Source organism: Hypomesus nipponensis, chromosome 26 (assembly GCF_054491055.1).
Source record: "Hypomesus nipponensis isolate SF chromosome 26, ASM5449105v1, whole genome shotgun sequence".
In the NCBI taxonomy this organism is placed as follows: Eukaryota; Metazoa; Chordata; class Actinopteri; order Osmeriformes; family Osmeridae; genus Hypomesus; species Hypomesus nipponensis.
The window spans coordinates 3,072,925-3,096,996 of record NC_140386.1 but is presented as its reverse complement, the minus strand read 5'-3'; the positions used below and the strand labels follow the sequence as shown (position 1 = coordinate 3,096,996).

At 39.4% G+C, this 24,072-nt stretch overlaps 1 protein-coding gene across 1 annotated transcript in view; it reads left to right on the top strand.

Moving 5' to 3' along the window:
* The first annotated feature begins 11,770 nt into the window (after nt 1-11,770).
* The window catches only part of dbt (dihydrolipoamide branched chain transacylase E2), an 87,968-nt gene continuing 75,666 nt past the window's right edge, over nt 11,771-24,072 (top strand). Inside the window, exon 1 of the mRNA XM_084692737.1 lies at nt 11,771-11,858. Within this exon, the coding sequence (XP_084548863.1) occupies nt 11,814-11,858 (45 nt within the window). The 5' untranslated portion in view covers nt 11,771-11,813. The remainder of the gene's footprint in view (nt 11,859-24,072) is intronic.

Here is a 24,072-nt window from a genome sequence, read left to right as displayed (position 1 = left end):
TGGTCACCTTTTCGTTTTCCACATGTGGAGTTTGAAACTCCACCAACTCCAACTGGACCACTGTGGCGACTTTACTTGGAACTTGTCATAGTCCTTAACATCTGTACTTGTGTCACAGTCAATTTAGTCTTGGAAGTCATTGTTGTACTTGAGAAACCTTTCTAATTGCACTGAATGTGAAAACTCAGCACGTGTGACATATTTCCCGCTTATCCATTTTCAAGAGGTTAAATATTACATAGGGCGTGTTATAAATATATATATTTACGGCACTAATAATCTGATCCAAACGCAGGCAAAATGATTCTATCAAGGTATGAAAAAAAAACGTTTTCATGCCTTTCAAGCTAAATGGTGCACCATAACGCTGATTTAAAGGGGCAATTGAATGCAAAACCGATTTTACCTTGTCATAGTTGAATAACGACAGTTCGGTGGGTAAAATGAACATACCGTGAATATTAAAGTCCATTGACACCTCTTTCCTATTCAAATCTCAAAAAGAAAAAATGTGGCTGTAAAACGCTAGCTTTTCAACAAAGCTACCGGTCCTACGTAGGACCGGTGATCGCCCTCTTATTGGCTCTGGTCTGTATCTTTGTCACGCCCCCGAATTAACATCCAGACCAGCCCGAGGTAGCGTCTATCTCCGATACTAGTTTAGCTGCGCGCTGCTCTGTGTAAGCTACTTATAAGGAATTACAAAGAAGAACGGTCTGAATTATAACAAGGATATTGAAAATGGACCAGGGTCGTAAATGCTGTGTTCCAGGCTGTACAGGGAAGGCTAACACTCACAGTCTTCCCAAGGAGCCAAACATTCAACAGGCATGGCTGCTGTTGTCTTATGAGAAGATCCCGGCGAAGTTCGACACTCAATCATTCATTTGCTCTGAACATTTCACCCAAGACAGTTTTGACAACCTTGGACAATTGCAAGCAGGATTTGCTAGGAAGCTGAACCTGGAAAGAGGTGCTGTTCCGACCGTATGCTCATTGCAACCGCCTATAAGGACAGTATGATGTTGTGCTAACAGTTATTAGCAATGCTAACGTTTCCTGTATAATATAGCATACCAGGTAGAATGCTAAATACGTTTCTACACACATCAAATGACTCTAGCTAGACTAGCTGTAGTCGGCATTAGAAGGGAAGCTTCCGAAAAATAGCCAGAAAACGAACAGCAGTCTGGTATATTGCTAACGCCTGTCTAGATAATCTATTTGAAAGAACTGGAGAAAGGCAGGTGCTTGATACAGGATACGGTAGCGTTGCTAGTAACTGTTACTAGTAACACCTAGACTGTAGGCATGTAAACAAGTTTAGCTTGCTAACGCAAGAGCATAGGTAGAATGTGTGATAATTTAGCCTAGTTTTTGGCAATGGGGCTAACGTTGATTCATGTTCCTGACTGTGTTTCATTAAAATAAATAACCTGTGTAATGTAAATCTACAATTCAAGATGCATGTTTGTCCAGATCTTGGTCATGTTATTTTTAAGCAAGTTATTTAGAGCTAGCTAACTGAAGCCGAGTAGAATCAGGGTATGGTTTGGTTGCTAAGCTGTAGCCTAACATTCTACCCACCCAAGTCAATCCAGTTTGCTTCAACAACAGAAGTGGAAACAAGTAATGTTATCATTTCAAATGATATATAGTCAATCTGTTGAAAACAGTGTTGTTTAGACACAATAGATTTATTTGCTCGTTTTTATTTCAAGTCTCCAACTTAGGTGTTTCAGCAAGTGCTGCTGTTGGCCGTGTTGCGTTTTTGCTCCCCAGCTTCACTCGTTGAAAACCAACCAATCAGCGCGCAGCTTATCTAAATATTAATGAGCATACCATAAAAGGAGAAAAGCTAGTGTTTTTCCCGGGAACATTTCAGAGGATCTGTCAGTGGGCATAGAACAGCACCCGGGCCATTTTCTATGGAGGATTATAGGGGCCAAAACTAAATAAATAAATATTATAACACAAAGCTTAAATAAATGACTAATTATATAATGTAATGCCTAGTTGACAGACAAAATATATAAATTACAAATTAAATGAGACACTAAATATATAAATGTTACATGTATTTGTGTGTATATAAATATATTTACGTGTTAGTGTTCACATTTATTTATTTATCCTTACATTTATTTATCCTTACATTTATTTTTTTATCCTTACATTTATCTACGGTGTAACTTGCTGCAGCGGGTTCAAGCCTCTGATTGGTGGTTCAACTTGAATCGACTGCTTTTGACTATTCCAAGATGGCAGCACCTTGTGCGGATTCAAATGAATGAAATATTGAGTGGTCGAAATGTTGGCGGTAGCTGAAGAGATGGAGGCACCTGCCAATTCACTTTTTTACATCATATTGAGAGCTTTGCTGAAATTATAGGAATGATATTGGCCCTAACTGACACAGACATCAATGAAAATGTGTTCACGATCCTCAGCGAGATGACACAGCATAAGGGTGGGCAAATCGATCTCAAGGCCAACAGTGGCCGGGTTTGGAAACTTGGCAACTATCGATACCAACGTTGGTATAGCCTGATTGATAGCGTGATAAGATCGATACTTAAGTTTTATTCCACACTGAGTACACAACTCCCTTTACATCATAGTGGTTGTGCAAACACCGTCTAACTTCGCTTAAACTCACTATGCCCCTCCCCTGCTAGGCTGAGTTGTTGCCGTGTACGTGCAGTAACACGACTCAGCGGCACACATTAACAGTATTTTTGACAAAACTCGTTGTCCGGTGTTTTATTATGATCATAATCATGAACAATTAATTAAAGGAAACATTTAAATGTTCATTCAAATATTCATATTGATGATGCATTCACTTAATCTATGGAAGCAAATCGTGACCAAAATTCAAATGAAAATACATTTCCAGAAATGCTTTTTCATTTTAAGAATGTGGCTGCATTATTTGACTCAATAAAATAAAATAATAAATAAAATTAGTAATCAATCATCCTATTTACATTTGTATTTTCTTCTTTAAGACTGCTCATTCTTTCACTTAATTAAAATGAAAACGAAAAAGACATTTGAAATTTAATTTTCAAAATATGCCCCAGCAAATAGATACCAAAATTCAATTTCAAATGTAAAATTCGAAAATGAAAATGCATTTCCAGAAATGCATTTCCATTTTCAAGAACATGGCTGCAAAACCGTGACCACAATTCAAATTCAAATGCATTTCCAGAAATGCATTTCCATTTTCAAGAACATGGCTGCAAAATCGTGACCACAATTCAAATTCAAATGCATTTCCAGAAATGCATTTTCGTTTTCGTGTTCTGCCCGCAAAGAACTGCCCATAATTCGAAAACAAAAATGCATTCTGAGCGGCGCGGCAGAGTTACGTCAGTAGCCTCTCTTCTTCAGCTCCCTGCTGACCGAGCTACCCATCTTGTTCGGTAGGGGGCGGTGTGCACATAGGCATTGCATTACATGACAAAACTTGCTGGGAAATTGACTGAATTGCCGGGTCTTTAGAGGACGCATCACAGATTATGGCGCTCCCTCAAATTGTGCAGATACTGATAGAATTAGCTGAGCTGGTATAAACTAATAATATCTCTAAGAGCGTAATAATAAGAGCGCCTGCTAAATGACTAAAAATGACTAAATGTAAATATCCATAATTCGAAAACGAAAATGCATTCTGAGCGGCGCAGCAGAGTGACGTCAGTAGCCTCTCTTCTTCAGCTCCCTGCTGACCGAGCTACCCATCTTGTTCGGTAGGGGCGGTGTGCACATAGGCATTGCATTACATGGCAAAATTAGCCGGGAAATTGATTGAATTGCCGGGTCTTTAGAGGACGCATCACAAATCATGGCGCTAATAGAATTATTCTATGACACTGATAGAATTAGCTGAGCTTGTAGAAACTAATAATATATCTGAGTCTGATGCCCGTGACCGAGTAGAACAAACTGAGTTGCTAGTTGCTTGAGGAAGACCCAGATCATCTGGGATAGCACACATACATCTTGCCGACGTCGGCCCAATATGTAGACGATACGTCGGCAAGATGTAGTATGGAGATAGTTGGTATTTGATTGAAACTGACTTCCAGACGATGTGTAGACGATGAATCAAATCACACCCGGCCGCACTACAGATATATTCTGATAGATAACTCCTTATGCTGTTAAATACTAGGCTATGTCCGATCTCTCAGAAAGCAAATATTTCACTATCCATAACCGATATGAAATGTCACTTAGCAGATGAACATAGCCTATAGGCTGAACATTGACTTTGATAGGAATAAGGAGACAATGAAAAATATGACCATCCAAAATTGGCTATTAGCAATACAGTAGCTAGCTAGCGTGACTTGATTCAACCTGGATTTTCTGTGTGGGTATTATAATTAAGAGACACAATCGAAGTTCATGATTTTATATCAGGCTGGATGTTGATGGCATCAAGTTCTTAAAAGAACTCCAACACAGAAAAGAAAACAACAAAACATAAATATATAGGCAATAGCTTTGCCAGTTGTTCTACGTCTTCCATTCGGTCTCCGCCGCCCTCCGAGTCTGTCTCGACTCACTTGGTAACAGTAACTGCCGATTTTGGCAAAGGAGAAGACTCCTTTTTTACAAGTTTTATAAGCACTTGCTCCATATTGTTCCTCCAACGAGCAACTGAGCTTTTGTTCTGAGGTAAAGTTCGGTCGTTCTGAAATCGTCAACTTTTCCCTGTGAAAGCAAGCTGTTTCACCTTTGGCCTATTTCAGACAAAATCTGAAATTCCGCAATCGGAATCTGAATTTCAGCAATTTCAAGAAACTGAATTCCTGCAATCTGAATTTCAAGAATCTGAATTCCTGCAATCTGAATTTTTGAAATGTGTATTTTTGGATCAAAATAATTCAGTTTAATTGAATTCGGCATACAAACAATTCAGATCTTTCATATTCAAATTCAGATACTTTTGTCAGCTTTCTAGCTCCATAAATCCGTTGCTTTGCATCCTCCGACGGATGGTCTGGTGGCCTACGCCCAACAGCTCCGCTATGTCCTTTATTTTTAAACCATTTAATAAATAGTTTTCGATGGACTCGAACGGGATGTGGATGGTTGGTCGTCCCCGTCCCATTTGAGGCTCCACAGCATCCAGCCGTTCCAGGAGTGAAGAGAGGTTTACTATGGCAACCTCATTAATGTGTACGTCTGTGACCATAGACATATATATGTCTATGTCTGTGACGGCAGAGTATGCAGCCAAGCTCTCTGTGACTTGTTCTACTCGGTCACGGGCATCAGACTCAGATATTTACATTTAGTCATTTTTAGTCATTTAGCAGGCGCTCTTATTATTACGCTCTTAGAGATATTATCAGTTTATACCAGCTCAGCTAATTCTATCAGTATCTGCACAATTTGAGGGAGCGCCATAATCTGTGATGCGTCCTCTAAAGACCCGGCAATTCAGTCAATTTCCCAGCAAGTTTTGTCATGTAATGCAATGCCTATGTGCACACTAGGGATGGAGATTTGAACTGATTTCACTATTCGAATAGTATCCGAAATTATTTTAGAATATCCGGATAATCTATTTTTGTTAATGTGGTTCCGTTAATTAGCCTGCCGTGACGCAAAGCATACAGTAAACACATGAACCACCACACATTCTGGCAATAATTGGGACTGTTAAACTATTAGATTAAATAAGGGTTGAATAAAGAAAACAAATGAAAGATCAATTTATTAACATGATGAAAAGACAATGAACTTGAAAAAACGCTGCGTCTTCACACGTAGGCTCTTAATTTGGCGGAAAAGCGATTAGCCTATTATTATGTGAAATAAAAAGTAGGCTACATTGGACTAAATTAAACACATTGGGAAGGCTATCCTCGATAAAAACGAAAGACACACATGGAGAAATATTGCATATTAACTTGGATATTAACTTGGAACCGAAATCCTATAGGATACGGTGCGCCACCACAAAATGCAAACATAAACAGCGGATTACGCTAGCTCTACATGGCTACTGGTAAGAAAATAAATAAGCCACAGCTGCATTAGCCATACGCATTTTTATTTAGGAAAATGAGCATGTAAACATGCTCAGGGGAGAGGCCAGTACGGAGTCGATTTACGAGCAGGCCGGCGTAGAAAAAACTGCATGAACTGAGGTTGCTGCGAGGTAGCTTACTGCTTAGCCAGGACACAATGCTTCTTGTAGGGCCAAATGAAATGAAAGGAGACTCGCAGCAGAACGCAGGCGTAGCCTACCTTTTTTGATGGTTTTCATCATTTCTAACGTCACAACTATTAGAATTCACAACACGGCGCGACGGCTTTTAATTTTTTTTTTTTTTTTTATTAAACTACGCTCATAAGTATTCGAAAAAAGTATTCGAATACTAACTTACTTTAGGATATCCGGATATTCGATTAACCACGCCCATCCCTAGTGCACACCGCCCCCTACCGAACAAGATGGGTAGCTCGGTCAGCAGGGAGCTGAAGAAGAGAGGCTACTGACGTAACTCTGCCGCGCCGCTCAGAATGCATTTTTGTTTTCGAATTATGGGCAGTTCTTTGCGGGCAGAACACGAAAACGAAAATGCATTTCTGGAAATGCATTTGAATTTGAATTGTGGTCACGATTTTGCAGCCATGTTCTTGAAAATGGAAATGCATTTCTGGAAATGCATTTGAATTTGAATTGTGGTCACGATTTTGCAGCCACGTTTTTAAAATGAAAACGCATTTCTGGAAATCATTTTCATTTTCGAATTTTACATTTGAAATTGAATTTTGGTATCTATTTGCTGGGGCATATTTTGAAAATTAAATTTCAAATGTCTTTTTCGTTTTCATTTTAATTAAGTGAAAGAATGAGCAGTCTTAAAGAAGAAAATTAAAATGCAAATAGGATGATTGATTACCAATTTTATTTATGAATCAAATAATGCAGCCACATTCTTAAAATAAAAAAGCATTTCTGGAAATGCATTTTCATTTGAATTTTGGTCACGATTTGCTTCCATATTAATCAATTATGAGGCATTGCTTTCCCCGACACGAAAGTAGATAAACTGCTTTTCTAAGCCAAAAGTATCGGTATTGGCAATACTGGCCCTGTATTTACTCCTTTGTATCGGATCTATACCACATCGTGCAGTGTCGCACACCCCTAGCAGCCGTAGAGTGAGGCGATAGAGCATCCCTCTAGATTGAAGAGAGCTTGACCGACTGGTGGAGTCTGCCTGGTGTGTAATACTGTTCATTCACCAATCAGAGGCTTTAACCCGCCCCCTGACTTGGTGACGGGGGACGACGGATTTATTTTGCTGCAGAAAGTTACACCGTGGATAAATGTAAGTATAAATAAATGTAAGTATAAATAAATAAATGTAAGTATAAATAAATAAATGTGAACACATTAAAACGTAAATATATTTATATTCACACAAATACATGTAACATTTATATATTTAGTGTCTCATTTAATTTGTAATTTATATATTTTGTCTGTCAATTAGGCATTACATTATATAATTAGTCATTTATTTAAGCTTTGTGTTGTAATATTTATTTATTTAGTTTTGGCCCCTATAATCCTCCACAATTTTCAACCCAACCAATGTTACATACCCTATTTGGAGACCTTAAGGAACAGTGTGAAATACCCCCAAAAAACAGTCAATTGCCCCTTTAAAGGCTACATCATGTTCTTGACCTGATGGGCAAGCCAGCCAAACAAGAAAAAGTAATGGCGCGATTTTCAAATTCAATATCAACTGCCCTGACAAAATAAAATAAAAAGAAAGTAAAAAGTTTACTCCACACGGATTTAACAGATAAAAATACAAGTAAACTTTATATCAAAAGGTTTTACTCTTCACGATGACTTTTCAAAGTTTTTGCTAGTTGCTCGAGCACAGACGTACCACATCCTTATATTCACTAATTTAACGTTAAAGCTAGTTGGCTAACAAAGCTAGCTATAGTTTTTTGGGGCTGCTCGGCCAATATCTTTTCCAGCACATTAATATGGAGTCACTTTAGCAGGTATGACTTTCTGTCGGCCCAAATTGACTTTGCTAACGTAAAATAACCTAACGTTAAATACTAAAACTCTCCCCCGCTAGTCTGCATGTAACTAAATGGGTCAGAGCTAACTGTTAGCTTAAGCTTCGTATGTTAGCTAATAGCTAAACTAGGAAGGTATAGCTGGGCTAACATTGCATTCACTACAGCCATTCGTTATACTTCGACATTTAAATAATGAATATTGCATTTGCCTCACTCACAAACATCATACTGCTACGAATGATCACGTTAAAAGCTCATTAACATATTGTTCATTTTACCTGCTCATCAGTTCTGCTGCTTCGTGAAACTGTCGGTTAATCCTAGAAGAAAGAGTTCTCTCAGCAGAAGCGGAATCGGATACGCAACGCGATTGGCCATTAATGTAACACATTCTGAAAAGGGTGTCAAATGCAACCAAGCCCCCAACCCTTGCCCCTTGTCTTGAAGCAACGTGGATGTAGGTGGATGTAGGTGGTATTGCATTTACGGTTAGGTTCCCGTGTCTTCCGGTCGTTTTTATTCTATTAACTCCATTCAACATTTACAAAACTATCTCCCCCCCAAAAATGTGTTCGATTCTCAAACCTGGCTCATACTACTACCTTTTTCATAGAATAATTTTTCCTGATTTTTGCCAAGATTGAAACCAATCCAAAATGGGTAAACCATAGAGTTAATATAACTAGAGACAGCTACTTCTGTCTTCCAAGATGGCGTCCCCTTTCATTTCTATGAAAAGTGCTCAGTGGCGCAGTAAGGCAAGCGAGAGCGCGAGACTGGACGCAACCATCTTTCCACTTCCGTGTCTTCCGGTCTAGCTTTAACCAGCGGCTCTTTTTTTCCCTAGCTCCGAGACCTAACCCTAACCCTAACCCTTTGCCCATTTCGGATTGGTTTCAATCTTTGCAAAAATCTGGAAAATGATTCTATGAAAAAGCTAGTAGTATGAGCCAGGTTCGAGAATTGAACAAAAATTATTGGGGGAAATAGTTTTGTAAATGTTGAACGGAAGACACGGAAGTGGAAAGATGGCTGCGTCCAGTCTCGCGCTCTCGCTTGCCTCGCTTTGCCACTGAGCACTTTTCATATAAATGAATGAAGACGCCATCTTGGAAGACAGAAGTAGTTGTCTCTAGTTATATTAACTCTATGCATGCAACACATTATTTGCAAAAACCAACACAAAATGTGTTGTTTTATGATTTACAAATTTTTTGTGTAACAAAAACAACACATCTTTATTAAGAGTGTAGGGGAACTCATTAATGTTAAATAACCTCCAAAAGTTTTCATGTCATGTGAACTTTAATAGGTGAGTTCTCATGAGTGGATGTACTCCGAGTTGATTTAACTCATTTTTATCAGCTTTTCAGGAACCGAAAAATCGAGGTTTCCCACTTTAGTCAACTCAGAGTTTAGGGTAAGGTTCACAGTTTATTGAACACGCTTTCTGGAATACCCACCTGGTTTCCTTCCAAAAGTATGTATCTCTTGACAGCTTTGTGTATTATAACTTATACCTATACCTTATATATCTATAAGGTAAATATTGCACCAACAATATAATATAAATACAAATTAGTTATTAGCTGATATACAACAATTTTAGGTGCAACGGTGTGGCAAGATTAATTTAGTTGTGGGGTTTGACTTATACAATAGGCATAAAGTGTAACTGATGTAAACCTTAGTGATCTGCAGTCTCTGCCCCCCCCCCCCCCCCCCCCCACCACCACCACCACCACCACAGCTGCCCTGTCAATGCATCTACATTCTGTGTTTGATATGATGCCAGTTCCGGAGTTAATGCGAGCGCGCAATGCGCGAGAGCGAAATCTTGGGGCCTTTATTTGAGTGCATAATAGTTTTTGGAGCATAAACAAAATATGTAAAATAAACAGCCGTTTTTCAATCGGTAAAACCTTGTCTAGTTAAGGTGATGTATTTTTGTCTCTTAATTTGTCAGCCCCACCCTTACGTTTCTTAGCATGGTTTTCCAAATTAATTATAAACATTTAAAACTGAAAGCAAGCAGCCAAGGGGCTCTCCACCTTTATTAATAATTTAAAAACTATTTGATCAATCGAATATAAAAGCATCATAGAATGTACAGTAAAGTAACATCTAGCTGGCGTCAGTTATTTCAAATGCATAGATAACATATTTGAGTGTGCTAAAATTAGTAATAACGTCAGCTAGTTCGAGGTGTATGCATAGGCTAACTATAAGTTAGCAGCACATTTCCCGTATTTAACAATAATTAAATGGACTTACCTGAAAGTGATGCACGGGCATTATCTCATCTCGCAGTTTATTTTTTTTTCTGCCCCTGACTCCTGTTGTCTTTTTGAGGCAATTTTCGAAAAGTTTACCTAGCCTACTGTCAAAATTCGTCAGGCCACTGAGGTAGGAAAGGGCACCCACGGCGAGCTTGGAAAGTTGAGTGTGTATTTGTTTTTTTGTGGGTTGGGGGGGGGGGCACCGTTGATTTTTTTTGGGAGAATTTAAATATATCTCTTGTTTTGCCTGTTTTGTGATTTACATGCCTAAAAGGTGCGTAATATTTATATAGGCCTACTGAAATAATATCGGCATTATAATTATAATAACTGATGATTTTTCAGTTGGCAATTTTTTGGTGCCCCCTCAGCACTTGATGCCCTACGCACAGCACGTAGTGCGCGTTATGGGAGCGGCGGTACTGCGCTTACTGTCTACGCTTAAGTCTGAAAGTGCTGCTTCGATGACAGTGAAAGTTGTTATTTAGTTGGGAACTTAGGTGCAGTGTGATGCATTGGTATAAAAAATGTGAGAACTGTTGAATTAAATTACTTTTATAGCATAAACAAAGCATTACTAGATGTCCCACTTTACCTGAAGAATGCTGTCCCACATTACCTGACATGATCAGGTAATGTGGGACAGTCACATAAAACGTTTGTTTTGTTTTCTAACAAATCATTATTTTACACATTTTTGTGTGTGTTTCAATTAGTGGTTAAACCCCTTCATTATGCTGCAATAGTATGCATTGTAACTTAATTTAAATTCCTTTGCCAGCCTTATCCTTGAGAAATAGAATGTCATATGCTGCTGAACTTTCTATGCGTTTTTTTCTGTACGGACTTCCTGTCAAGCCAGATCACACATACTCAAATGATGTCAGAGAAATAAAAACCACTGCATAGTGACTACAAGTGTTGTATTCACGAGTCAAGATCAGCTTTGATGATTGGATGTCGATTTTGCACATATTAAATCAACAAAATGCTTAACTGTCCCACTTTATCTGATGTCCCACCTTACCTGAACTTACCCGACTGCATGCAATTGTAGGCTACTAGTCTCGTATCAGGCTTCCTACTTTTTTAGGGCAGCTTAAGTGTGAAGTACATTACTTCCAGGATTTCATTAAGGCCCTAAATTAACATTTAGATTAAAATGTATAAACTCTGGTTAATGTCCTTTTTGTTAAGGCTTTTCAAATCACTCATCAAATAAAACATACTTTTTTTGTTTTCATATTCAAACTTTTGGAGGAAGAATCTTTTATTTTTTGTTATTTTATACAATTCCAATACTATATATAAAAAGACATTGCTACATCACAAGTTACCAAGAAACAAATCATAACCACCACTTTAGTACAAAAAGTCACCCATTTCTTCTTGCGCTCCAATTGGTGATTGGAGGGGGCGTTGTTGTTCACTTCCGGCTGACAAGTGAGAGCAAAGATGGCCGCGGTTACCAGATGTTCGTTCATATTGGTTCGCCGTTTGGTAGGTTCACTTAAGCTATTCTAAATATTCCTCAAATTGAAGTTTGACAAGCAAACTGAGATGCTACGTACACCGTTTGAGTATTGTGTGTTTCCCTAATACTTTGCAGTCGCCACCAGTCTACCTTGTTAGCTAGCAAGCAATTACAGTAGGTTACCTAGCAAGCTAACTACTAGCTAGGTACTGTAGGTAACCTTTATTAGGCAAGACGTACAACCTTTTGTAAAGTTTAGGCTCCCGTTCATAAGCTGTGTAGTTTAACTATTTATCAGGGGTAAGATGTAAACAAGATGTAGGGCCTACAAAAAACTACAAACGGTACATCTTGTGGGGAAATTGAGGTTGCATCGGTTGTAGCAGGGCAGTTCTTTTTCTTTTCTTTTTTACTATATTGATTCCAAACCTATTGTTTAAACTAATATCAAACATTTGGAGAATTTTCATATGTGTAATTCAATTTTACACCTGAGATTTCTGTATATTTTGAATACGTATGCATACTTATTGCATGGATTAAAAAGCATACATTTGTTGCTGCTCTTTTACACTGAGTGGAGTGTAGAATGAAACGATTCTCTTCTCGTTTCCTTTAGTCCAAAAGGGAATAGTGATGGGCTATATGGCAGCCTCACCAGAGGTGGCTGCTGGTCTTTCAAATTGGGGAAGGTCGTTTTCGGCCTACATCATATACATTTTCCATTTATTTTGCTAGTTCACTGGCTAGTTCACCCCTTCGACCCTAGCCTAGTCTATGTAAGGGATAATGTATAGATAATGCCGGTCATTATTGGGAAAATAAGCCCGATAATGACCGGCATTCTATACATTATCCCGCTTATTACACGTCTACTTGCCAACAAAATTTCTTCACACAGTGTGTCTTTTTACAATTAATTTGTTACCATTCGTAGTGTTGATCAGCAGAGAAATAGTTCGCCAAAGACGTTGAACTTCATAGACGTTGAACATTCTTTAGGCTTCAAATCAGCTGACGTAGCTAAGCAACGGAGTACGCTGGGGTTGAAAAGTTACCGGACTACTTGCGGAGTGCTACGAAAGATGTGAATCAGAACAAAAAGGCCACTTTCCTTGACAGCGGTCTGTTATTCATAGCAACGGTCTGTTATCAGAAGATATCAGACCGCAGAACGTTGGGAAGCCTCATTCAAGTGAATGGAGCTTTCTACAGCATTAAGAACAGCCGTGTAATAATGTATGAATAAGTGAAGGAACGATCTAACGAAAAAATATTAACAATATTAAACTTGAAGGGAATGTGGTAATTAAGTTAAACTGAAACAACTATGCCTAATGTGGTGTATAATTGTATGAAATGTATGATAAAAATTGGCTAGCAATTTCGCCAAGAAAATACAAAGAAACAGGTGGTCGCAGTTTGTCTTTCAACGAGTTGCAAAATCTGCGATGGGACTAACCTTGAACAGCTTCGGTGACTTTGTATAGTACAAAATCGCTGTCAATCAAAAGGAGATGCAGTCTTTCAACAGACCCTCCAATCATCACGCGGAAGCCCAGCGTCCAGGCCAGCCCACTCCTCCATTCACCCCCAGAGACGCTGAGCGTCCAGGGCGCGACATAATCGCAGAATTTATCCAACGACCGTTTAGTTTCGAAACATTGAAAAAAACTGTTCAAAGCAGCCCATTAAAGTCCATGGAAGCTGAGCTTCCACAGGGTAATTCACTGTGGCGCTAAGGGAATGTATGAGAAGGAAATCAGTCAGTCGACCTGCTAATATATGTAGCTGATTCTGAACAAACTCGTCTTCGATATGGTCGTGTTCTAACACATTTAAAATGTCAACACAATAGTAAATATTTGACCATACATTTTTGAAATGTCAGGGGAAGCTGACCTTCCCTTGCAGTCTTAAAGGTCACATGAAATGCTGTTTTTGGATGCTTTTATATAGGCCTTAGTGGTCCCCTAATGCTGTATCTGAAGTCTCTACCGAAATTCAGCCTTGGGGCAGAATTATAGCCACTATGAGTAGTCCCACAATGAGCTTTCCTCAGAACACGCTGTTTTTGTGTCTGTAGCTTTAAATGCTAAATGAGGAGGAGAGAGGCGGCACCATGCGTTAATGTTTACAGTGGATGTATCGCAATGGCTTGTAGACCCCTTGCTGTAAGATGCCTCGAATTTGCCCATTCTCATCTGAAAACCCTGGTTTGCAGAGCTGCACACTGTCATTTCAATGTGGGGAAAGATGGATATCGCGCCAACAGCAGAAAGTTATCCACATAACAACGAAACGTACAACACTAAGTTACAGAATGTGTATTCACATACATACTCGATGCTATATACCTTTACATTAGCGACAGTACCTCAGCTGATAGCTGCAGAGTTAATGTTACAGCCAGATCTAAGGGTAGCAAGCTAGGTAACCATATAGTAAGCAACAAAATGAAATAGCGTTAGTTGACTTACTTGTCCGAGGTTTGTAGCTGGACCAAGGAGTACTGATCCAGAATTTAATTTCAGACAGTCAAAAAAGGCCAACTTTGTATTGGCTCAAGTTAAGGAAACAGTGGCTGAAATGTTAGGCACAGACATGCAATACTACAGAGGTTGTGTCGGTGCATTTCCAGCGAGAATACAATTAACCCTTGTGTTCTCCTCGGGTCATTCTGACCCATCAGTCATTGTGACCCACCGTCGTTTGCGACAACTTTACCGCATACAAAAACAAAGTGAAGCATTTTCTTTTAACCGTTGGGCTGTCTCAGACCCCCCACATTGCGAAGGTTAAAATAAAATTATTTTCATTTGCTTTTGTATTGGGTAAAATTGGGTAAACACAACGATGGTTCGCTATGAACCTTTTGGTCATGTGACCCGAAGGCAGCACAAGGGTTAAGATAGGCTACTGGTTGTGCAGAGGCTCCTTGTGACGTCACAAGGAGCAGATTTTCAAACGGAGCGTTTGAGCCTTCATTTTCTCAACGGAGGAGAAAAACACCCAGGTTTACACCAGGTTTGCTTGGTTTACACCTATCGAAAATTCTATCCATTGGAGGACCAAAGGCAGGCTAGGGGTACTCATATTAATGTTAAATAACTTCCTAAAGTGAAGTTTTCATGTCATGTGACCTTTAAAGAAATCGCCAATGAGCCTCACATAGTTTAAACAGTTGCATCAAAACCCAGACATTAGGTAATCCTGTATCAGAATCAGAAAGGGTTTTATTCACCATGAAAGTTTGCACAGACAAGGAATTTACTTTGGCAGGAAGGTGCATACATTAAACATTTATGAATCTTAACTTAAATATGTGGTCTAACTATACTAAAGGCACAAGTCTAACGTATACTAAGGGGATTTAGAATAATAAAAATAAATTACAATATAAAAATACAAATATCACAAGAGATACAAATAGTACAAAAGATACAAATAGTGTAATATAGTGCAAATTGCTATGTGGCAAAGTGTCATTGTGCAGATTTAAATTAGTCAGTGTGAGCCCTTGGCCTTGTTAAAGAAGCCAACAGCGGATATAAAAATTGTCCTATGACAATGACTTAAACGTATATGACTTAAAAGTTCCTTAAAAGGGACATTGACTGATTTTATAGGGTATTTCACACTGTTCCTTAAGGTCTCTGAATTGGGTATGTAACATTGGTTGGGCTGAAAATGGCCCGGGTGCTGTTCTATGCTCCCTAATGCAACCCTGTGAAATAGCCCGAGAATGAGGGTTTTCTCCCTTTTATGGTATGCTCATAAATATTTAGAAGAGCTGCGCGCTGATTGGTTGGTTTGCAACGAGCGAAGCTGCGGAACAAAGACAACATAGCCAAACATGCATCGTGAATTGTAGATTTACATGACAACACAGGTTATTTATTTGAATGAAACACTCAGGAAAATGAAAAAGTTAGCCCCATTGCCAATAAACTAAATCATCACACATTATACCTATGCTAGATACAGGAGACTTGAGCATTGCTAATAACTGTGAGCGACAAAATCATACTTACAGCTTGCAGTTGTGATGAGCATACGGTCAGAACAGCACCTCTTTTCAGCAACAGCAGTTTAGCAAATCATACTTTACAGGGCTCTACAGTGCGACCATTTTACTAGCATTTGCACCTAAAAATATGTATGTGCGAACTTGAAAAATAATTTACGAGCACAATGCGTGAGTGACGGGCTGTTGTCAATACACGGAACAACAGCGCCATGAAGTGAAGCATACCATTGATTTCACATGGAAAGCAAGTGACGGAGTCGCGACTGCACTATGTAAACATAGCATACTGACGCGCGAGCGGCGATTCGCAACCAATGGGCCAGAGCCATATAAAGAGTTACAACACTCTGATCTCGCCGACACTTGATCACTTGGTTCAAGTAGTTGCAAAAAAAAAAAAAAAAAAAAACACTGCTGGCAGTGGCAACTTGTTTGAATGGTTTTCATCGAGACAGACAGTAGCAGCATTTCAATTTACTGACATTTTCGGTATAGCCTACACATAATATCAATTGGTTTCTGGTGTGTTGTACTATGTATATGTCTGATACTTTATTAACATTAATGTTAAATTTATTACATTAATTTATAACGCTAGGCAGCAATATTGTGAAGCAGAGCTAGAAATGGCTATGCAAGCTACCATAGCTCACACCAGCTCAATTTAAGACAAAGATCTTGGTAAATAGAACAGAATATACAAGGCAACTAATTGCATTCAATAAAACATTTTATTATGGAATATGTCCAGTGAGAGGGTCGTTTGTTTTTAGTGAGTGGACCTGAAATTCCTGCCGAGCGTCGACAGTTAGCTGGACGATAGGGGACCCCTTAATCTGCAATTCATTGTTGCTAGCTCTAATCAGATGTGCATTTAAAATATAACAAGCTATATCTTACAATAAACTTGAAGTAAAGCTGGCTATATAACATTTGGGTGACCAGACGTCCTCTTTTACCCTCTTTTTGTCCCAAAAATTTGTCCGGCAGTGATTCCAAAATTGTCCGGGATTTTGCCTCGTCGGAAATTTGTGTTTGTCTGGGTCTTTCACAAACTATTACGCCATTCATGTTCAGTGTTACGAAGCAAGTTAGCTGGTAAATTGATAAAATTACTGCATAATTTAAAGCTATTTTTACAATCAGCTAACTTGATTTGTAACACTGAACATGAATGGGGTTGAACGTTGCAAAATACAATGTTTGGGAGGTCGCAAATGACACGCTTTACTTCTGCCTTCTTCGATTTGACTACAATGGAAGTCTATGGAAATGTCCCAACTCTATTTTTATATGGCTCTGGGTCTACCTAGCTTTGACTACCAAGCCTTTTAATCTGTGGCGTGCTTACATAGTCTAATCCCAGTGTTTTAAGAAAATATTAACTATAATTATATACATGTTTCTTTAACTATTTGTTCTAGTTCTATCAGAGTGAAAGTTGCTGTCTAGCATTTACTGTGATAGTGGCGTTTTTAGACATAAAACTGTACTGGGGCACAGGCCCCTATTCATATCCCTTCTTCCAAGCTTGTTGCGCACAATGCACTATTAGGCTATAGAAACTCCCCTCGCTTAACCCACTATATAACAGTTCAGGGACGCAAGTTTGATATCAGCTTTGGCAGGGACATCTATAATTAATGCAAGCTTTATGTTTTCGGTTTGTTAAAACAAACTTTAGATTTGACTCGGGCACAGCAGATTTATACTGGGCACGTGCCCCTCTAAAAAGGGTCTAACGACGCCTCTGTGTTAAGTTATGTTTAATAAACGAATACAATAAAAAAAACACTGTGCTCCTAAATGTTTTCATTTGGGAGCACATGTACTCTTTGGTGAAAACATTAGCGTAGAGCCCTGCTTTAAATTGTCCAAGGTTTTCTAAACTGGTGGATTGTAATTCCGGTGGAAGTACACAGAGCAGCGCGCAGCTAAACTATTGTCTGAGATCTATGCGAACCCTGAGATTGGGGCGTGGCAAAGGTACAGACCAGAGCGAAATAGGGTGGATTTTTTAAAATTTTAAGCAGCAGTTTCAAATTGTGAGATTTGCATAGGAAAGAGGTGTCAATGGAGTTTGAGGTTCACTCCATGTCCATTTTACCCACCAAACTGTCGTTATTTAACTATGACAGGTAAACCAGGGTTTTTCCTGCAAAAAAAAAATGTGGGCGCGAGCCTAAGCCATTTTCCCAAGCGCCTATGACAAATCTCGAGCGCCTAAGGCAAAAAAAAAGTCTGAGATAAAAAAAAAAAAAAAAAAAACTGTGTTCATCACGCGTGCAATGCATGTCAGCGAATATGTTCTCAATAGCATGTTTCAAGTAGGCTACAGCCGAACCCTCGTTATGTTTTGATCAATAGTAATCGAGTTGATAAGTGTGTTTTCTTGTCTGATCAATACGCAACTGTGAGGTCCGCGGATGGACAGAGCGGCCAGTAAACTGTCGTTACGCTGCGAGGGCCAGCCCGATGTACACGAATACACCTGTACAAATGCAAATGAAATTTCCACTCAAAATGTTGACAAACGTTTTACAAAACTGACTGCCTCCCCTTAGCTTAGTTTGTATAATAGACATGAATAGTAATAATAAATAAACTTGAATTTCACAATTTGTGTTCCATTTCTGACCAGTGGTTCGTTCTAGATTCTAGTGATGTACATTTCAGTAGTTGCATGAGAGGGAAACCTTGATAGTCTTTGAACCATAATTGATAGCACCATGGGGCTTGGACTATTGTCAATCTATTGGCCTATCTATTTGAATCTAAAGTGGAAGTAAACTGATTCTCAAGCATAGCCTCCATTATTTATGAAATGGTTAACTAAAAAAAACATAGATGTCTGCTAATAAGGTGACAGGTAACACACCTTTTTTCGTGCACTGAAGACTCATTCTGAACCAAAAAAAACCCTGTATACTTGGTTTTGCAGTCAATGACCCCTTAAAATGTTTCCCTTCTAGTGATATTTTTAAGCATTTAGCTTACTCATATTGCAGGGCTCGATATTAACTTTTTGAGGCACTTTGGACAAGTTCATTAACGTTTCACTTGTCCATACACAAAAGTCACTTGTCCGGGTAAATATTTGTAATTTTATATTAAAAAAAAAAATGGTGTTGACGTTTCTAGTTTGCTAGCGTCAGCAGTGGTGTACCTAGCAAGCTGTAGCAGCATTTATATCGGTTAAATGGATGTAGTTAAATATCAGCTAATATTCAACTGTAAAGTAGGCTATACACCAGTGGTGATTTTAGACCCTTTTTAGGTGCTCAAACACCCCTAAAATATATATATTATTCTTTATTATCATTTGATGCTGTTAGTTCATGAAGAAAGGGACATCCTTAGTTTTTTCATTCATTCAATATTTTGCATAATTATACATAAATCTATTAATTGTTATCAAGTGAAATTAGGGATTTATATTAGCAAGGGGATTTAGCACTTTTGCAAGGCACTGTATTCATGTCACATTCTAATTGGGGGCTGAGCACCCCTAGAGGTCTGATCCTAGAATTGCCCCTCCTCAGACGCTCTCTCTCACACCAAACCTTTAACTTCTCATGCTGAGAAGGCAATGCCAACCAAGTAGTCCTGCTAACGTTGTAAACAGTAATGGACGAGGTGCAAGCCCACGGAGTGAAGCAACATAGACACGCGAACACCCGTGAAAGCTCGTCTCCTGGCCATTTCTCATATTTTAGATACAGTATAAGTTTAGATAGCTTGCAAATACTGAGGATAGCCTACAGAAGTAGAGTTAGCCAATGTCGTAGCGATGCTAGCTAACGTTAGTTTGCTAGCCATGTAACATTTCACTGGGTCTTACAGCGTTGCTTGATTTACTTAATTTATTATGAAATGTTCTACTAGGCATTTGCCTACTTGAGCAAGTCACAGTTTTTTTTAAGCCCTGAGTGTAATTGCGATGACACAGTAAATAATTAATCTTTCAAATAATAAGCCCCCGTTCAAGTGTTTAGCATTAAATTAGCTGCACGGTCTGTAGAGATCTTGGGATGAAGCCACTTATTTTGTGTTTTGCTTATGCAGAATTCGGTCAAATAAATTCGGTCAAATAGACGTAATAATTGGAACATAACGTGAAGTAACATAGCATTTTATTTAGTTTGAGTTTTAACTTGTCCAGTGAGACAAGTAAAGTTCTCTTCCACTTGCCCTACAAAAAATCCACTTGTCCCGGACAAGCGGACAAGCCTTAACGTCGGCCCTGTATTGTATTCATTCATTCAGTGATTCGCTAGCCATTTTGGTGCCCTACGCATAATTCCTTTGATGCCCCCCCCCCCCCCACCACCACCACAGCTGCCCTGTCAATGCATCCACATTCTGTGTTTGATATGATGCTAGTTACGGAGTTAATGCGAGCACGCGCGAGCGAAATTTTGGGGCCTTTATTTGAGTGCATAATAGTTTTTGCCTGGCCACCATCGTAACGTTTTTTGAGCAATTAAATATATCTATTGTTTTGCCTGTTTTGTGATTTACATGCCTAAAAGGTGCGTAATATTTATATAGGCCTACTGAAATAATATCGGCATTATAATTATAATAACTATGATGATTTTCAGTTGGCAATTTTTTGGTGCCCCCTCAGGACTTGGTGCCCTACGCACAGCGCGTAGTGCGCGTTATAGGAGCGGCGGCACTGCATTCATTATTAATTAGTTTAGGGTTAGGCTTAATAATTTTAATAGGGTTAATAATTTAGTATAAATTATTATAATTCATCCTTTTGAAACAAGCTTATTCTAACAATGTTGTCACCGGCAGTATCAGCTGGAATCACAATTCAAACGGTACCATCTGCAAACTGAAAATATGCTCCCAAAAATGTAAATAAGCTTGAAATTTATTTAGGTAAAAATGGTTACAAGTTGACTGGAAGCGATCATCACGGCTTGAAATTGAGAAAATATGCTCCCGAAATTGTCTGTGCGACCTCCAAAATATTTTTGGGAGTATTTGTGCGAGTGCAAATAATCGTTATGGTGCGACCCGTTAAAATGCATAAACAAAACGCTCACTAATTAGCCAACTACACAGTATGTGTATGTCAGGGCTCGACATTAACTTTTTGAGGCTTTTGTCTTTTGGACAAGTACATTAATGTTTCACTTGTCCATGCACAAAAGTCACTTGTCCGGGTAAAGATTTATCATTTTATATATATTTTTTTGTGTGGACGTTTCTAGCAAGCTAGCTAGCCTCGGCAGCTGTGAACCTAGCAAACATGAGCAGCATTTGTATCGGTTGAATGTACGTAGTTATATATCAGCCAATATTCAACTATAAAGTAGGCTATACACCTTTTAACAGGGCTGCCAACTCTGACGCATTGGCTGGAGACATTCACATATCAACCAGTTCACACGCTCTCACGCCTAACCCTGTATTTGTCACGCTGAAAAGGCAACGCCAACCAAGTAGTCCTGTAAACGGTAACGGTGCGTTCACACTGCAGACTTTTTTACCGTTCTGCACCGCTGGCCTTCCCACAGTGCTCCACGCTCGGGGGCGTGTTAAAAAAGTTAATACAGAGTTGTAGTTCTCTAGTAAGGTCACTGTTGTAGTAACTGTTGTGTAAAACGGTGTCATGGACAAGTGCGCAGACTTGGGTTCATGTATCTACAATAGCGATCATTATTGATATATAGGTGCTCCTGTCTTGATCAAAATACAGCTTTTACACGACATGATGCAAGGAATCAGATACGCAGACGAGATGTTGCATGATCGTGTCAACTAGGCTATAGGCTACAGTACTGTACAGAACTTCAAACATTTTTTCCAGTAACATCCGCTCGGTTATGGCCACTACACATTTACTGTATGGCTAGCGAGTGACTGCCAACCAGCATTTCAACGTTGAATGTCAATCGTGTGCCGGGTAAACTAGACTACTGTAGCTAGACTAGTAGTATGCGGCTAGCACAGAAGAAAGCTAAGTTACGTACTGTAGCTAGCTAAAGTGACGAGACTGAATTTAACACACCAGGGACATCGACAACCTCGGCAACCCTGTGCCAGTTATACATGTTTTGTTAACGTCTCTTTAATCGTACAGAGGCGTATAAAACAAGACTGAGTGCGTAGACACACATACGATGAGTTGTTCTTCCATCTTGAACTTGTCAAACCTAGAAATGTTTACCATGACAAACAGTTGCTACGTTACAAGAAACCAACCCGATGGGCCAACACTAGCGTTTTCACGCTCCTCATTTACATAAAGTTGAGAAAATCCAACTTTCGCCGCCCCGCTCGCCTTCCCACAATACCCTACGCGGGCGTCAACGCCTGGTTTCATTGAAAATGAATGGGAAGCCGACGCCCCGCTCTGCCCGCCCCGCTGCAGTGTGAACGCACCGTAATGGAGGCGCAGGCACACGGAGTGAAGCAACATAGATGGGCGAACACCCGTGAAAGGTCGTCTCGGGGACATTTATCATATTTTAGATACAGTATAAGTTTAACTAGCTCGCAAATACAGAGGATAGCCTACTGAAGTTGAGTTAGCCAATGTCATTAGCGATGCTAGGTAACGTTAGTTTGCTGGCTGTATAACATTTAAACTGGGTCTTGCAGCGCTGTTTGATTTACTGAAATTACTATGAAATATTATGTTCTACTAACCATTAGCCTACTTGAGCAAGGCCCTGAGAGTGTAACTGAGACGACACAGTAAATAATTCCTCTTTCTTTTTTTAAGCCCCCGTTCCATTATTGAGCATCAAATTAGCTGCTAGGTCTGTAGAGATCTTAGGAAGAATCCACGTTTTGTGTTTTGCTGATGCAGAATTCTGTCAAATAAAATCGGTAAAATAGACGTAATGAGTGGAACATAACTTGAAGTACCATGGCATTTTGTGTTGTGTGAGTTTTAACTTGTCCAGTGGGGCAAGTAAAATTGTCTTCCACTTGCCCTAAAAAAAAATCCACTTGTCCCGGACAAGTGGACAAGCCTTACTGTCGAGCCCTGTATGTAGTGACCGGTCCACTGTTCTATCCAACCATACATTACATCTTTATGTTCTCAACTTGAATGCAGATCAGTGTTTCCCCTAGGATATATTTAAGGGGGGGCAAACATTTTTCCTCCCATTGATTTTCAATGGAAGTCACGTGACAGGCCCCGCAAAGCAGTGTGATACCAGATACCTGGCAGCGCGAATTGGTAGCCTAGCAAAAGAAGCAAACACTATTCTATATGCATTTATGGACGAGCGACGTCAGTATGTTGCCAGTTGAAACTCAATTAGCTTGCAAAACACATCTAATACAGGAGTAAATGCCCAGGTCCAGGTTCCCAGGACCACATGGAGCCGCTGAATAACATACCTGCAAACTTGTCACTTTTCAGTGAAAATAGCAGTTTTGAATGAAAAAAATGTCATCCACGTGAATCGTGCAGATCCGGAGAGTTTTTATTGGGGGGGGGGGGGTACAATTTCCCATAAACGGGAGGTTTAAATAACCTACTGCAGTCGTCTTCACAATAAAGCATCTTTGGTGACACGTCAGGCGAGTCATTTGGCCAATCACAATGAAGTAAACTGCAGCGTCTTCTTTGAAAAGGCTACAGCAGGGTTTTTCCTGCATAGAGAAAGTTTTGGCGCGCGCCAAAGCTGTTTTCCCGAGCGCCAATGACAAATCCCGAGCGCCGAAGGCAAAAAAGGAAGAAAAAGCTGTGTTCATCACATGTGCAATGCATGTCAGCGAATATGTTCTCAACAGAGTATGTTTCAAGTAGGCTACAGCCAAACCCTCGTTCTGTTTTGATCAATAGTAATCGAGTTAAGCGTGTCTTCTTGTCTGATCAATACACAACTGTGAGGTGCGCAAATGGAAAGAGTGGCCACTAAACTGTCGTTCCGCTCCGAGGTCTAGTCCGACGTGCATGAATACACCTGTACAAATGCAAATGAAATTTCCACTCAAAATCCTGGCAAAAGTTTGATTTACGATTTCAAATGCAGCCTCCATTGGTGTTTTTAACTTGGAATGATAATATATATAGTGCAGTGTTTCCTCTATGGCAAAATGTCTGCCGCCACGGTATCAGAAACCAAGCTGTACAAAATTTTAGAATTCACGCGTGCAATGCATGTCAGCGAATATGTTCTCAATAGTATGTTTCAAGTAGGCTACAGCCAAACCCTCGTTCTGTTTGAGCA